The sequence below is a fragment of the Chiloscyllium plagiosum genome, chromosome 2, assembly GCF_004010195.1.
Source record: "Chiloscyllium plagiosum isolate BGI_BamShark_2017 chromosome 2, ASM401019v2, whole genome shotgun sequence".
In the NCBI taxonomy this organism is placed as follows: Eukaryota; Metazoa; Chordata; class Chondrichthyes; order Orectolobiformes; family Hemiscylliidae; genus Chiloscyllium; species Chiloscyllium plagiosum.
Genome location: NC_057711.1, coordinates 38,887,880 through 38,902,513, shown reverse-complemented (window position 1 = coordinate 38,902,513; position 14,634 = coordinate 38,887,880). Strand labels below are relative to the sequence as shown.

The following is a 14,634-nucleotide window of genomic DNA, read 5'->3' as shown; positions in this document are numbered from 1 at the left end:
GGTGAAGGAGGCCCAGGACCTCCATGTCCTCGGCAGAGTGGGAGGGGGAGTTGAAATGTTGGGCCACAGGACGGTGTGGTTGATTGGTGCGGATGTCCCGGAGATGTTCCCTAAAGCACTCTACTAGGAGGCGTCCAGTCTCCCCAATGTAGAGGACACCGCATCGGGAGCAACGGATACAATAAATGATATTGGTGGATGTGCAAGTAAAACTTTGATGGATGTGGAAGGCTCCTTTAGGGCCTTAGATGGAGGTGAGAGAGGAGGTCTGGGCGCAAGTTTTGCACTTCCTGCGGTGGCAGGGGAAGGTGTCAGGACGGGAGGGTGGGTTGTAGGGAGGCGTGGACCTGACCAGGTAGTCACGGAGGGAACGGTCTTTGCGGAAGGCGGAAAGGGGTGGGGAGGGAAATATATCCCTGGTGGTGGGGTCTGTTTGGAGGTGGCGGAAATGCTGGCAGATGATTTGGTTTATGCGAAGGTTGATAGGGTGGAAGGTGAGCACCAGGGGCGTTCTGTCCTTGTTATGGTTGGAGGGGTAGGGTCTGACGGCAGAGGTGCGGGATGTGGACGAGATGCGTTGGAGGGCATCTTTAACTTACTACCACATCTCACTAGCCCAGTGACATAGCTACTATATCTCACTGGGCTAGTAACATTACTTCCACACCTCACCAGCCCAGTGAAATTACTTTATCACACTGGTCTAGTAACATTACTGCCACACCTCACCAGTCCAGTGACATTACTACTATATCGCACTAGGCTAGTAACATTACTACCACACCTCACCAGTCCAGTGAAATTACTTTATCACACTGGTCTAGTAACATTACTGCCACACCTCACCAGTCCAGTGACATTACTACTATATCGCACTAGGCTAGTAACATTACTACCATACCTCACCAGCCCAGTGAAATTACTTTATCACACTGGTCTAGTAACATTACTGCCACACCTCACCAGTCCAGTGACATTACTACTATATCGCACTAGGCTAGTAACATTACTGCCACACCTCACCAGTCCAGTGACATTACTACTATATCTCACGGGGCTAGTAACATTACTACCACACCTCACCAGCCCAGTGACATTACTACTTTATTGCACTCAGCTAGTAACATTACTACCACACCTCACCAGCCCAGTGACATTACTACTTTATCGTATTAAGCTAGTGACGTTACTACCATACCTCACCAGCCCATTGGCATTACTGCTATATCGCACTAAGCTAGTAACATTACTACCATACCTCACCAGCCCAGTGACATTACTAATATGTCGCACTGGGTTAGTAACATTACTACCACACCTCACCAGCCCAGTGGTATTACTCTTACATCGCACTGGAGTAGTAACATTACTACCACTCCTCACCAGCCCAGTGACATTACTACTATATCGCACTAGGCTAGTGACATTACTACCAATTCTCACCAGTTCAGTGACATTACGAATGTTGAAGGGCCTTTGCCCAAAATATCGACTGTCCTGCTCCTCGGATGCTTCCTGACATGCTGTGCTTTTCCAGTGCCACGCTTTTCGATAGCAACATTACTACCACACCTCACCAGTCCAGTGACATTACTACTATATCGTACTAAACTAGTAACATTACGACTACACCTCACCAGCCCAGTGACAATACTAATATATCGCACTAGGCTAGTAACATTACTACCATACCTCAACAGCCCAGTGACATCACTACTATATTGCACTAGGCTAGTAACATTACTACTACATCTCACCAGCCCAGTGACATTACTACTATATCACACTAGGCTAGTAACATTACTACCACTCTTCACCAGCCCAGTGACATTACTACTATATTGCACTAGGCTAGTAACATTACTACCACACTTCACCAGCCCAGTGACATTACTACTATATCGTACAAAGCTAGTAACATTACTACATACACCTCACCAGCCCAGTGACATTACTACTATATCACTAAAGGCTAGTAACATTACTACCACTCTTCACCAGCCCAGTGACATTACCAATATATCGCACTACGCTAGTGACATTACTACCACACTTCACCAGACCAGTGACATTACTACTATATCGTACTAAGCTAGTAACATTACTATGACACCTCACCAGCCCAGTGACATTATTACTATATCACACTCGGCTAGTAACATTACTACCACACCTCACCAGCCCAGTGATATTACTACTATATCGCACTAGGCTAGTGACATTACTACCACACTTCACCAGCCCAGTGACATTATTACTATATCGTACAAAGCTAGTAACATTACTAGCACACCTCACCAGCCCAGTGACATTACTACTATATCACACAAGGCTAGTAACATTACCACCACTCTTCACCAGCCCAGTGACATTACTACTATATTGCACTAGGCTAGTAACATTACTACCACACCTCACCAGCCCAGTGACATTACTACTATATCGTACAAAGCTAGTAACATTACTACATACACCTCACTAGCCCAGTGACATTACTACTATATCACACAAGGCTAGTAACATTACTACCACTCTTCACCAGCCCAGTGACATTACCAATATATCGCACTACGCTAGTGACATTACTACCACACTTCACCAGACCAGTGACATTACTACTATATCGTACTAAGCTAGTAACATTACTATGACACCTCACCAGCCCAGTGACATTATTACTATATCACACTCGGCTAGTAACATTACTACCACACCTCACCAGCCCAGTGATATTACTACTATATTGCACTAGGCTAGTAACATTACTACCACACTTCACCAGTCTAGTGACATTATACTATGTCGCACTAGGCTAGTAACATTACTACCACACCTCACCAGCCCAGTGACATTACTACTATATCGTACAAAGCTAGTAACATTACTACATACACCTCATCAGCCCAGTGACATTACTACTATATCACACAAGGCTAGTAACATTACTACCACTCTTCACCAGCCCAGTGACATTACCAATATATCGCACTACGCTAGTGACATTACTACCACACTTCACCAGCCCAGTGACATTACCAATATATCGCACTACGCTAGTGACATTACTACCACTCTTCACCAGCCCAGTGACATTACTACTATATCACACAAGGCTAGTAACATTACTACCACTCTTCACCAGCCCAGTGACATTACCAATATATCGCACTATGCTAGTGACATTACTACCACTCTTCACCAGCCCAGTGACATTACTACTATATCACACAAGGCTAGTAACATTACTACCACTCTTCACCAGCCCAGTGACATTACCAATATATCGCACTACGCTAGTGACATTACTACCACACTTCACCAGCCCAGTGACATTACTACTATATCTCACTACGCTAGTGACATTACTACCACACTTCACCAGACCAGTGACATTACTACTATATCGTACTAAGCTAGTAACATTACTATGACACCTCACCAGCCCAGTGACATTATTACTATATCACACTCGGCTAGTAACATTATTACCACACCTCACCAGTCTAGTGACATTACTATTATATTGCACTAGGCTAGTAACATTACTACCACAACACACCTGCCCAGTGAATTTCCTACTTAAGCGCATTGAGCTAGTAACATTACTACCACACCTCACCAGCCCAGTGACATTACTACTATGTTGTACTAAACTAGTAACATTACTACCACACCTCACCAGCCCAGTGACATTACTATTATATCATACTAAGCTAGTAACATTACTACCACATCTCACCAGCCCAGTGACATTACTATTATATCGTACTAAGCTAGTAACATTATTGCCACACCTCACCAGTCTAGTGACATTACTACTATGTCGCACTAGGCTAGTAACATTATACCACACATCACCAGCCCAGTGACATTACTACCATACCTCACCAGCCCAGTTACATAACTACTATATCGCACTGGGCTAGTAACATTTCTATCACACTTCACCAGCCCAGTGACATTACTACTATATCGCACTAGGCTAGTGACATTACTACCAATCCTCACCAGTTCAGTGACATCAGGAATGTTGAAAGGCCTTTGCCCAAAATATCGACTGTCCTGCTCCTCGGATGCTTCCTGACATGCTGTGCTTTTCCAGTGCCACACTTTTCGATGGCAACATGACTACCACATCTCATTCGTCTAGTGACATTTCAATGTCTCTCTAGTCCAGCGCACACTACAATCATATTTTCATTAATCCAATGATATTATAATCTAATCTGACTAATCCAATGACATTATAACTATATCCAAACCTTACTTGGCCTAACCTACATGTGACCAGACCCACAGCAATGTTGTTGTCTCTTAATTGCTAGCTGAACAAATAGAGATAGGCATTAAATGCCGGCTTAACCAGCATCGCATAATCTCATGGTGAATTTAAAATAATGATTACCACTATATCACCATCTTGGGCCAGGAGGGGGCTAGACTGATTTTCTCCTTGAAACGCTTGAGGAATTTTGTACAGCTGGTGGCATTTTGAAGGACAAGTCAAAATAACTGTGCCATCTCTAGCTCACATCAATGTAAAAGAAAACACAGCTACAAACTTTTTTTTTCCTATGGTATTTAATGGTTTCTTTTTACGTTGTAGAATTGTAAAAGCTTGCTAGAGTATAAATGGAACAGGAACTTTCATTGCACGTTTAATAAAGGCCGGAACTGCTTTTAGAGCCACAAGTGATGTTCACGAATAATCAGGACCAATAAAGTATTGGCCATTCCAGATCAGCAGATCAGGGAAAGAAGCTTGCTGCCATGAGTTGACATGTATTGTGCCCTTTTGCTCGTTCGGTATTGACTAATTGTTGAAAGTAGCTAGCATGGTCCAGGATTGTGTGCTTAGGGATGCACTAAAGCTTGGGGTAGACACTGGAAAGGTCAGTAAGAAATGGTCACCACCTGAGGTCTTTCAGTTATTAAATGTTTAAAGCTGGAACTGGGTAAAACCACTTGAGCTTAATGTTTGACGTAATGAATATTTTAGATATTAATTGCAATTGTAAATGTGGTGAGTAGCATTGTTATTGGATGATTTGGTTTGTATCTTATGCAATGTCAATTTGAAAGATCATTTACGATATATCTATGAATATGAATAAAATATATTTTTGAAAAAGTAAGTTCTTTCAGCATCCTAGAATCACTGCAGCTGCCATGGTCACTGCTAATAAGGCAAGTTGGTGTCCAAGTGAGCAGTGAGTAGTCTCTCAAGCTCTCCATGATTATAAGAATATAGATCTTGGAGCAGGAGTGGGCAATTCAGCTCCTTGAACCTGCCGCACCGTGTAATACAATGATGGCTGATCTCATTTGGCCTCAACTCCAATTTCCTGCCCACTCTACATCACCCTTTGAACCTTTAATCCGTCACTAATTTTAAAATCTACTCTTTAAATTTATTCAGCGTCCTGGCATCTGCTATAGTAAATTCCATAGATTCACAGCTCTTTGAGAGATTCTTCCTTGCTTTGGTTTGAAACCTGCCACCTCTTAACCTAAAACTACAACTTCTCATTCTAGATTGCACCATAACAGGAAACATTTGTTCTGCATCTAATTTGTCAATCATGTTTAGCATCTTACATTGCTCAATTAGGTCTCCTCTCATCCTTATAAACTCTAGCAAGAGTAGGCCTAAACCACTCAATCTCTACTCGGGTTAATCTCTTCAGGTACAGGTAGCAGTTGCACTGCTAGTTTTGCTACCTTATTCAGGCACCAATCAACTTTGAACCATTTACCACCTAATCCACCATGGAATTGCAGTTTAGTCTGAGGTTTAAAAAGTGGTTCTGATATTTAGTTTCTAAATTGGAGTTGCTTTTAAACCCTGAGTCCAAACCCTTTGGGCTTGGACATGTTATCAAGTTTAGACAACTGAGCAGATTTCTAATTTTTATATTAAGAAAACATTGAAATATGATTCTGGACTTTGGCCCCTGAGTTGGGAGAATCGTGACAGTCTCAAAGTTCCTGGCGCTGGAAGGACTCTTCAGGCATGGTAATGGAGGGACATGAGAAAAGGGTGGAACTAGACTTTATGCTTGTTGTTCTTCACAATGCATCCGGTCGGGAATGAGTAAATTAAAATGCAATTTAAATGATGGGCAAAGGTTATTAAGATAGATTACATACTCAGCAATGCTCAAAGCACAGGATGCTAAATATCAATCTGAAAAGATTAATTTTACAGTAACTACCTGGAAATCTGCAATAAATGTTTCAATTGCAGCCACTTCATACAATACTTTGCCCTGTTGAGAATAAATGTAACACTTATCTATATTTACATTGCAAAGACCTTACACTCTATTACGTGAAACAGAAACACGAAAACTAAACATACTCAACCAAAACATAGATAAACTGTTGAAAGCAGAGGATATTTGTCCACTTGGATTCGGCATTTTATTCAGCCTCATTATATTTAGTTTCTGCATTATTTTTATCTTTTATTTCCCATTTTTCCAACTGCTGTTACTTGTTCCTTACCTTAGATCAAAGTGTTAAACACTTATTGATCTGTAATTGATAAATGGCGAAAAAAAAATCTCTAGAATTCAAAACGCTCCTACAGAGATCATTTCAAAGCTTCTGCCTCTGTGGTGTGTTTCAAACAGAGAAAAAAAATTGCTTTGAGGGAATAGATTTTACAGTATAACCCAGTTAAAAGGATGTTATTAACTCAGTGGGAGAATAAATTCCCAAAATAGACTCAAACAGCAACAGGATCAGGCTTCGCCCAGATTGGAGATATTTCTATTGACCATTTTCATGCATCTTTCTACGGATTCAACCGAGGTATCAACCCGGAAAAATGACAGGAAATTGGTCGGAAAGATATTTGCACCATTCAAGTCAAGCCTGTCAGAGTATGAGGGAAATACCTGAGGTGGTTAGCCAACTGTTGTAAGAAATTGTATGACCTCACTTCCAGAGATTCATAGGCACGATCTTGTCAACATGATAACATTAACTACCCTCAAACCAACATTGTAGCGCTCCGTCTACTCAATGAGAGCGTTGGCTTAAGATGTGGGCCAAGGGCAGGTTTGGAGCTTTGACCATATTGCAAACTTCAAATTTACCTTTTTATATCAACAATGCTTGTTGGCTATCACTATGGAAATAAGTGTTGGTTAGAAGACATAATGTAGTGCAGCTTCAGTGGAAGAAATGTGCAGCATGTTCTTGTGATAATTAGAGTAAGCTGCACAGGGATTGTGTGGTGAACCAACTTGTTAAGTGAGAGGTGTCCATTGGTGAAAATAATTACTTGATCACTGAGTATCAATTGTACCTCCCTCTTTGAACATAATTGCAGCAATGACGCATTGATGTTAGAAAAGTATTCTTGGGTTTGTGGCAGTTCTGATAGGGCTACTATTTTACCCCTCCAGCTGTGCCACTGAATGACTAAGTAAGCCACTTCCAAAGACTGAAGATGGTTAAAGAGTCTGGAGTCACATATCAAGTTTCATCAAGTCACAGCACAAAACTAGTGTATAGAACCCACCTTCTAGCATTTATCGTCCACAAAAGAGATCAAGTGAAGGTACCATCACTTGACCTTGCAGCTACCACCTCAGCTACTAACATTGCAGGGATATCAAAGGCTAGTGTAGAGTTAGCATCTAGTAGATGACAACCAGGACAGGAGGATAAGTCAGTTTATGTGTAAACTCTATGTAGGTTTACGTCTTACATTAGTCCTGCCCTTGGCACTCAGATGAGGGCTACATTGTGCTGGACTACAAAAAAATATTAATGACAATTCACACCAAGATACTTGGTCTATTATCAGATAGCCTCCCATTACAGACTCAGAACATTGAGGAGTCCAGCTGCACTAAGCAGTTTCCAGATCTTGAAGCCCAGCCTTTTCACTGTGGAAGAAGTGGACTCCTCTATGGAAGCACTGATTGACCAACCCATAATACAGCATCTTCCAGCTGGGTCTCAGCTTCCACACACTTGAATGTGGTGGTATTCCCATGTATTTGCTGCCCTTGTCCTTCTAGATGGAGGTGGTCATGGTTTGCTGCAGTCAGGATAGCAGGCATAAACGGAGATGGATTTTTGCAAATTGTCTGAGTGGTAGTCCTCAAGGTTCTTATATCTGTACCTATTGATGTTGAGTACGCACACACAGTTAGCTAGCCTCTCTTATCTGGCTGCTGGCTCCTACAGCACGAATTGGACTCAGCACTGTCCTCATGACCTGTCCTACCTGCCAATCTCCCATCCCACCTATCCGCTCCACCCTCCCCTCTGACCTATCACCTCCATCCCCACCCCCATTCACCTATTGTACACTTTGCTACCTTCTACCCCTCCCCCCCGCCCCCATTTATCTCTCCACCCTGGAGGCTCCCTGCTTTCATTCCTGAAGAAGGGCTTTTGCCTGAAACGTCGATTTTCCTACTCCTCGGATGCTGCCTGACCTGCTGTGCTTTTCCAGCACAACTCTAATCTAAACACAATAAAAAGAAGTTCATCGCATTCTACTAAGGATTTCAATTCTTTCACCCTCCTCACACACTCTGTAGTCACTAGTTCTCTCACTCACACACACTGTAGTTAGCCCTGTTATCTCTCACACATACTTCAATCAGTCCCTCTCTCCATGCACAGATTGTAATCAGCTTCTCTCCTGCCTTCCTTGCACACACATTGTGATCAGCCTCTTCCCTTGCAGACATGTTTCCCCATGTTTCCACTACAATGGGGTGTATTAAAGTCCAATTAACCAGCCTTTCCCTCCCATCTCACCAACAGCCACCAAACCCCCCCAAACAGTCCACAGTATAGACTTGCTTCACTAGCCATTTTTATGTAGAACTTTAAAACATCATTGAGAGTGGGGCTTTATAATGAAGAGCCCTCTCTATTACCTGCTGCTTCCTTCTTGAAGTGGAGAGTGAACTCATTCTTTGGTCATTAATGGGTCACTCTGAGGAAAGAGTCATAGTTCTGAATCAATCTCCACCCCCCAGCCAAGGTTAACCTGGGGCTTGCCTTGTCAGTCAAGGTGCCCTGTAGTAACATCATGGCATAAACTGTAGTTCGAAGGCCATTGAATAACCAATGGCGATACCAGGACAAGAAAATCTCGCTATTTGCTAACCATAAAGTAATAATTATAATTAATACCAATAAAACAGATGTTCTCCAATTTGGCACACCACTAATGATTACTTGCAAGACAAAGCATCAGCAAAGTGAAAATGGTGAAATATCTTCTGGAAAACCAGGCAGACCCTAACATTCAGGACAAATCAGGAAAGACTGCTTTAATGCACACATGCATAGAGCAGGCTGGTGCAGAGGTCATAGCATTACTGCTGGCAAGTGGAGCTGACCCAAGTTTAGAAGAACATTCTTTTCAAGCTTACAAGTTTGACAAGTGTAACCTGGATAATAAAGAACTATTAAAATTTATTACATAGCAGCAACGTCTGCTCGAAGCATGGTTGAAAGCAGCCGAGAAGGCTTACTCTGACAGGCCCTCGTTGGCTAAGCTACAGAGGATCACAGCGCTTTGGTCTACATTGAACTCCATGCTCACACAGACAGCAAAGAAGAAGCTTATGTTTGCAAAACAAAGGCTGTTTGAGCAAGGCGACAAACCGGGCAAGTACTTAGTGTGTCTTGCCAGGAAAAGGAGTGTCCTCAATCCATTACATCGATCAGGGAAGTTTCTGGAAACCTAACCTGTGATTCTAAAAAGGGGAAGAGGGGGTTAGGGTACACTCCTGTGTAGAACTCCAGTGAAAGGGTGGGGGGAGAAAGGGCGGGAGGTCAGTCATTTGGAGACAGTGCCTGGACTGTTCAGGACTGTTCTCGGCAGCATTTCAGTGAGCCGAGTTCGTTTTTAATCATTGCACCTGTAAACAAAAGACGCAATCAGGGTTGAAACAGCTCTTTGACATAATGTTTCAATCAGGACCTTGAGATCCCCTTCGGATAATCCGATATTCGGATAATTAAGGTTCCTCTGTATATTGGCTCCAGAAGGGGGATCAAAATTACATAAGATTTTGTTGTACATGGACGATATCCTCATATTTTTGACAAATCCAGCAGTTTTGGTGCCTCATCTGATACAAAGTGTCCAAACGTTTGGCACCTTTTCGGGTTACAAGATCAATTTTGCAAAATCAAAAGCTATGCTTACGGGTGGTCTTACAAAAATACTAGGTTTTGAGGGCAAATCTTGATTCCCTTTTAAGTGGTCACGGAAGTTTTCCTTATTTGGGTTTATTCATTACTCCATTTTTCAATCGACAAAATCAAACAAGAGGGGAGGCACTTCCAGTTTCTTGGTATAGGTCAGATAGCCCTCATTAAAATGAACATTCTCCCCTGTATATCGTACCCTATGCAAATGCTCCCCTTGGTTTTCACTCAGCAAGTTCAGGAGACTGAATGGCTGATTCAGTTCTTTTATCTGGCATCCCCTTATTAAGGTAGCTTAATAAGCAGCCCCTTATTAAGGTAGCTAAATTGCAATTGCCTCATGGACTGGGGGGAGTGGATCTCCTGGACATTATAAACTATCAACTAAGCTCGCTTTTATCTTATGTGAGTGACTAGGCTTGTGGGGACACTCTTTCAATATGGTTAGATATCGAAACCTCTCAGGCAGGGTGCCCCCTTACGAGCTTGCTGGTCCTGGACAAAACGAGGACAGTTAATGAATATTGCCAAAACCCGATAATTATTAACACTGTTAAAACATGGAGGGCAATGTGGCACAGTGAAGGCAATATTGCCAAAACATCTGTTTTTACACCTATTGTGGCTATGCCAGGTTTTCAACCAGGGTTGGTGGACTCAGGGTTTAAACTTTGGGCAGTTAGGGATGTTATTTGCAAGGGTGATTTATTTGAGGGGGACACAATGATATCATTTCACCAGTTACATTGGAAATACGAGCTATCTAGCAGAGATCTCTTTCATATTTTTCAAATTAGGGATTTCGTTCAAAAAAGGACTACATTTTTAACCGATCCCTACAGACTCGACATGGAGAAGAGGGTGCTCAGTGCTAAGAACACGCTTTCTGTCAGCACTCTTAACACCTGTTTGGGTGGGGAGCCTCCAGACGAGATCAAACGGCTTTGCAGGCTGTGGGAGAGAGAGTTGGGGGTCGAGATCTCCACAGAGACATGGGAAGATGAGGACATGAGACATGGGGAGACATTAGGAGAACGCAAGAAAGATCTCGATTTGCAATAGGATCCATGCTTTCCAGTTGAAGATTCTCCACAGGGTCCACTTGGCTCCAGATCGTTTATCAAAATTTAGACCTTCAACATGTCCCAAGTGCAAAATGAGTATGGGCACTCTTACTCATTGTCTCTGGTCCTGCTGCACGTTCCGAACATACTGGAGCGATGTGGCAGATGCATTAGAGAGGATCTTGGGGACAATGGTGGAAATGGACCCGATTTCCCTTCTTCATGGCCTGCCCAGTGTATTCCCTGCAGACGCACATAAGAAAAAACTTTTCAACATCCTTACTTTTTGTGCAAGAAAGAATATTCTTTTTGGCTGGGTGTTTCAAAATCATCTGAGTTTGTCAGGTTAGCATAAAATAGTTATGGATCATATCCCTTTGGATTTTCTGACAAGTATGATGTATCATAAAACTGAGAATTTTTATGAGATGTGGCAGCCATTTTTGGATTATCTGGACACAGATCTGTCAGCCACACTAGCAAGGGCTTTTATATAGCTGTAATGATTGGGTTTTATGAGTCTAATGCCCAGAGAGGGGGAACTGTGAACGTATGAATATGTGAAAATGAATGCTCTTGATAGCTGCGAGCCAGTGTTTTGTCTCGCTGATAATAACATTATAATTATTAATTTATTATTTATTAGTTAGTCGTTAGTTATTATTTATTTTAAGATAGATTTAGTTTGGTTTTATGTTTTCTTGTTCTTTCTTTGTGCTGTTTTGAATTATATTGTTTTGTATTTGTTGTAATATCAAAAAGTCTATTTTTCAATAAAAATATATATTTTTTTAAATTATAACATATAAGTTTGTCTCATATAATGTAAGTTGTTGAAATACTTTTATGTGATAATTTCAGCCCAGCTGAGTGTCAGACTTCAAGAACTTCTAGACAGTCAGAGAACCTTGGGAGATGGACACAGCCATGGAAGTACGCACAGATGGTAACTCTCTGTTAAAAGCTGTCTACCTGAGCAGACTGCGCCTCACCAGATTACTGCTGGAAGGTGGGGCTTACATCAATGAAAGTAATGAACGCGGCGAAACCCCTCTAATGATTGCTTGCAAGACAAAGCATGTGGACCAACAAAGTATCAGCAAAGTGAAAATGGTGAAATATCTTCTGGAAAACCAGGCAGATCCTAATATTCAGGACAAATCAGGAAAGACTGCTTTAATGCATGCATGCATAGAGCAGGCTGGTGCAGAGGTCATAGCATTACTGCTGGCAAGTGGAGCTGACCCAAGTTTAGAAGATCATTCAGGTGGTTCTGCTTTAGTTTATTCAGTAAATTCTGATGACAAGGAAGCCCTCAAGGTACTGCTGGATGCCTGTAAAGCAAAAGGAAAAGACGTAATTATCATCACAATGGACAAGTCACCCTCAGGCAGGCAGACGACTAAGCAGTATCTAAATGTACCCCCTTCTCCGAACATTGAAGATCGCCATTCACTAATCTCTTGCACTTCACCCTCCGATATTGAGCTGAAAACATCATCACCTCCCTTAACAAACAATATAGTGAAAGATAAGCAGGTTTTTAACTTCAGAGACCCAGTTCACCTCTTCAGTGACAAAGATTCCTCTGATTCAGCTTCTCCAAACAAGAGGTCTAGCCAGTCACGACCTGAGGCCAAGTTTCCACAGTTGCAAAGGTTGAACTCTGAACCCTGGTTGGCCATTCCTTCGTCACTCTCATCTCAGCACAAAACATCTTCATTTCATGAAGAGATCCAGAACCTAACCACAGAAGAAAACCTCTCCCTGAAAATCAATGGCTTAACTCTTCCCAAGCGACTCTTTACCAGGCATCAGAGTATTGATGTCAAAGAGACTGCAGCCCTCTTAAGAACCTTAGACCAAGAATCAGCTTTAACTGCTCCAAGAAAATTTTCCTGTGATGAAATACACTCTCAACCACTTCACCCAGGGCTGTGTTGTAATAATACAATTCCTGTGGACCAGGATCCAGATTCAATACAAACAATTTCTGTTTCAAGTTTACAGAGTATTGTCCAGAAAAGAAACTTGGGCCTTGATCATTATAATTCTGACTCACAGCTCACAATATGTTCAAAGCAAACAGTAACAGATGAAAGCAAAATGTTACTGGATCGGAAGAAAATGGTTACTTCTCCATTATCTGTGCTAACCAGTTCGAGAGAGTCTCTGGATAATTTGCCAACTGGCTCTCTGAGCACTGCAGGCAAGAAACACACTGGGATTTTGGAGAGGCGAGGTTCAGGGACCCTGCTCTTAAATCAGATTTCACAAACAAGACCAGGCTACCTCCCACCTTTAAATGTAAATCCGCAACGTCCAGTTCCAGATATCACAGCCAACAACAAAGGCCCTGCATCACTTCCCAATGCCACAAAGCCTCTAATACCATCAGCTCCAAACACTCAAAAACGAACAGATGTCAAAACCAAAAAGATGTTGTTCAGGAGACATTCAGTCCAAGTAGAGCAAATGAAACAGCTGGCAAATTTTGAGGAAATATTTGGACAGTGAAGACTTTTGCACCATAATAACTAATAGACGACCAAGGGATACACACAAATTTTGGAAAGAAAGACATTAGTCTTCACATGTTTTGTTGAATTAATATCTAAAATTTGTTTCCACTTGTTGATATCATGAAACAAACTTTCTTTACAGTTAGCGTACATCTCCTGGTCAATCACATGTTAACCCCAATGATGCAGACTCTCAGCATCATCAGACACCACTTTCCAACTGTGAAGTGCACCAATGTTAGTTAGTTAATTAATTAATTCAATCTCAACAATAAATCATAATCATACATTTTGAAAGAATGATGTATATATATATATGTAGAATCATCAGGAGCGAGAGCAAACTGGGAATCAGATGAGAGATCACGGTACAGTATCGGAGCTCCATGATACTGGCTGCCTGTGAAGTCCTATTCCTCTGTACGGTTGTGAGTATTTCTCGTTGTTATGAAGACTTGATTAGCAAACAGTACAATAGTTTACCTGTAGCTACTGTATGGCTGCATAACAGAACAGTAGATATTCTTTCAGTTTATGTTTTATTATCCAAATATACTTAGGTGTATCCAGTAGGCTTTATGGAAAATTGATAAGAAAGAAAGGTGTGTGGTACATCGAAGAAAAGTCACACAGCGCACTAAATTTTAAAAGTCTTCAACAACGATCTAGTTGTAAACATTTCTGAGGTATCCACACCTCATTGGATATATTTCAACTTTTTAATGGTTGATGAAACTTACCTTTCCTGAACCTCGTTGGCTCCATTGCCAGGGAAACTGTAACCTGCATGGCTGACACTCTGACCAGCTCTTTCCTAAAGTATTAGTATCATCGATGTCTACCGCACAGAAAAA

The 14,634-nt window shown here is 41.8% G+C and overlaps 1 protein-coding gene across 2 annotated transcripts in view; it reads left to right on the top strand.

Moving 5' to 3' along the window:
• The window catches only part of ankrd34bb (ankyrin repeat domain 34Bb), a 23,711-nt gene extending 9,655 nt beyond the window's left edge, over positions 1-14,056 (top strand). For both annotated transcript variants that reach the window (XM_043708183.1, XM_043708173.1), the window contains exon 2: positions 12,120-14,056. In XM_043708183.1, coding sequence (XP_043564118.1) covers positions 12,174-13,775 — 1,602 coding nt within the window. In that variant the 5' untranslated portion in view covers positions 12,120-12,173 and the 3' untranslated portion in view covers positions 13,776-14,056. The remainder of the gene's footprint in view (positions 1-12,119) is intronic.
• The last annotated feature ends 578 nt before the right edge of the window (positions 14,057-14,634 follow it).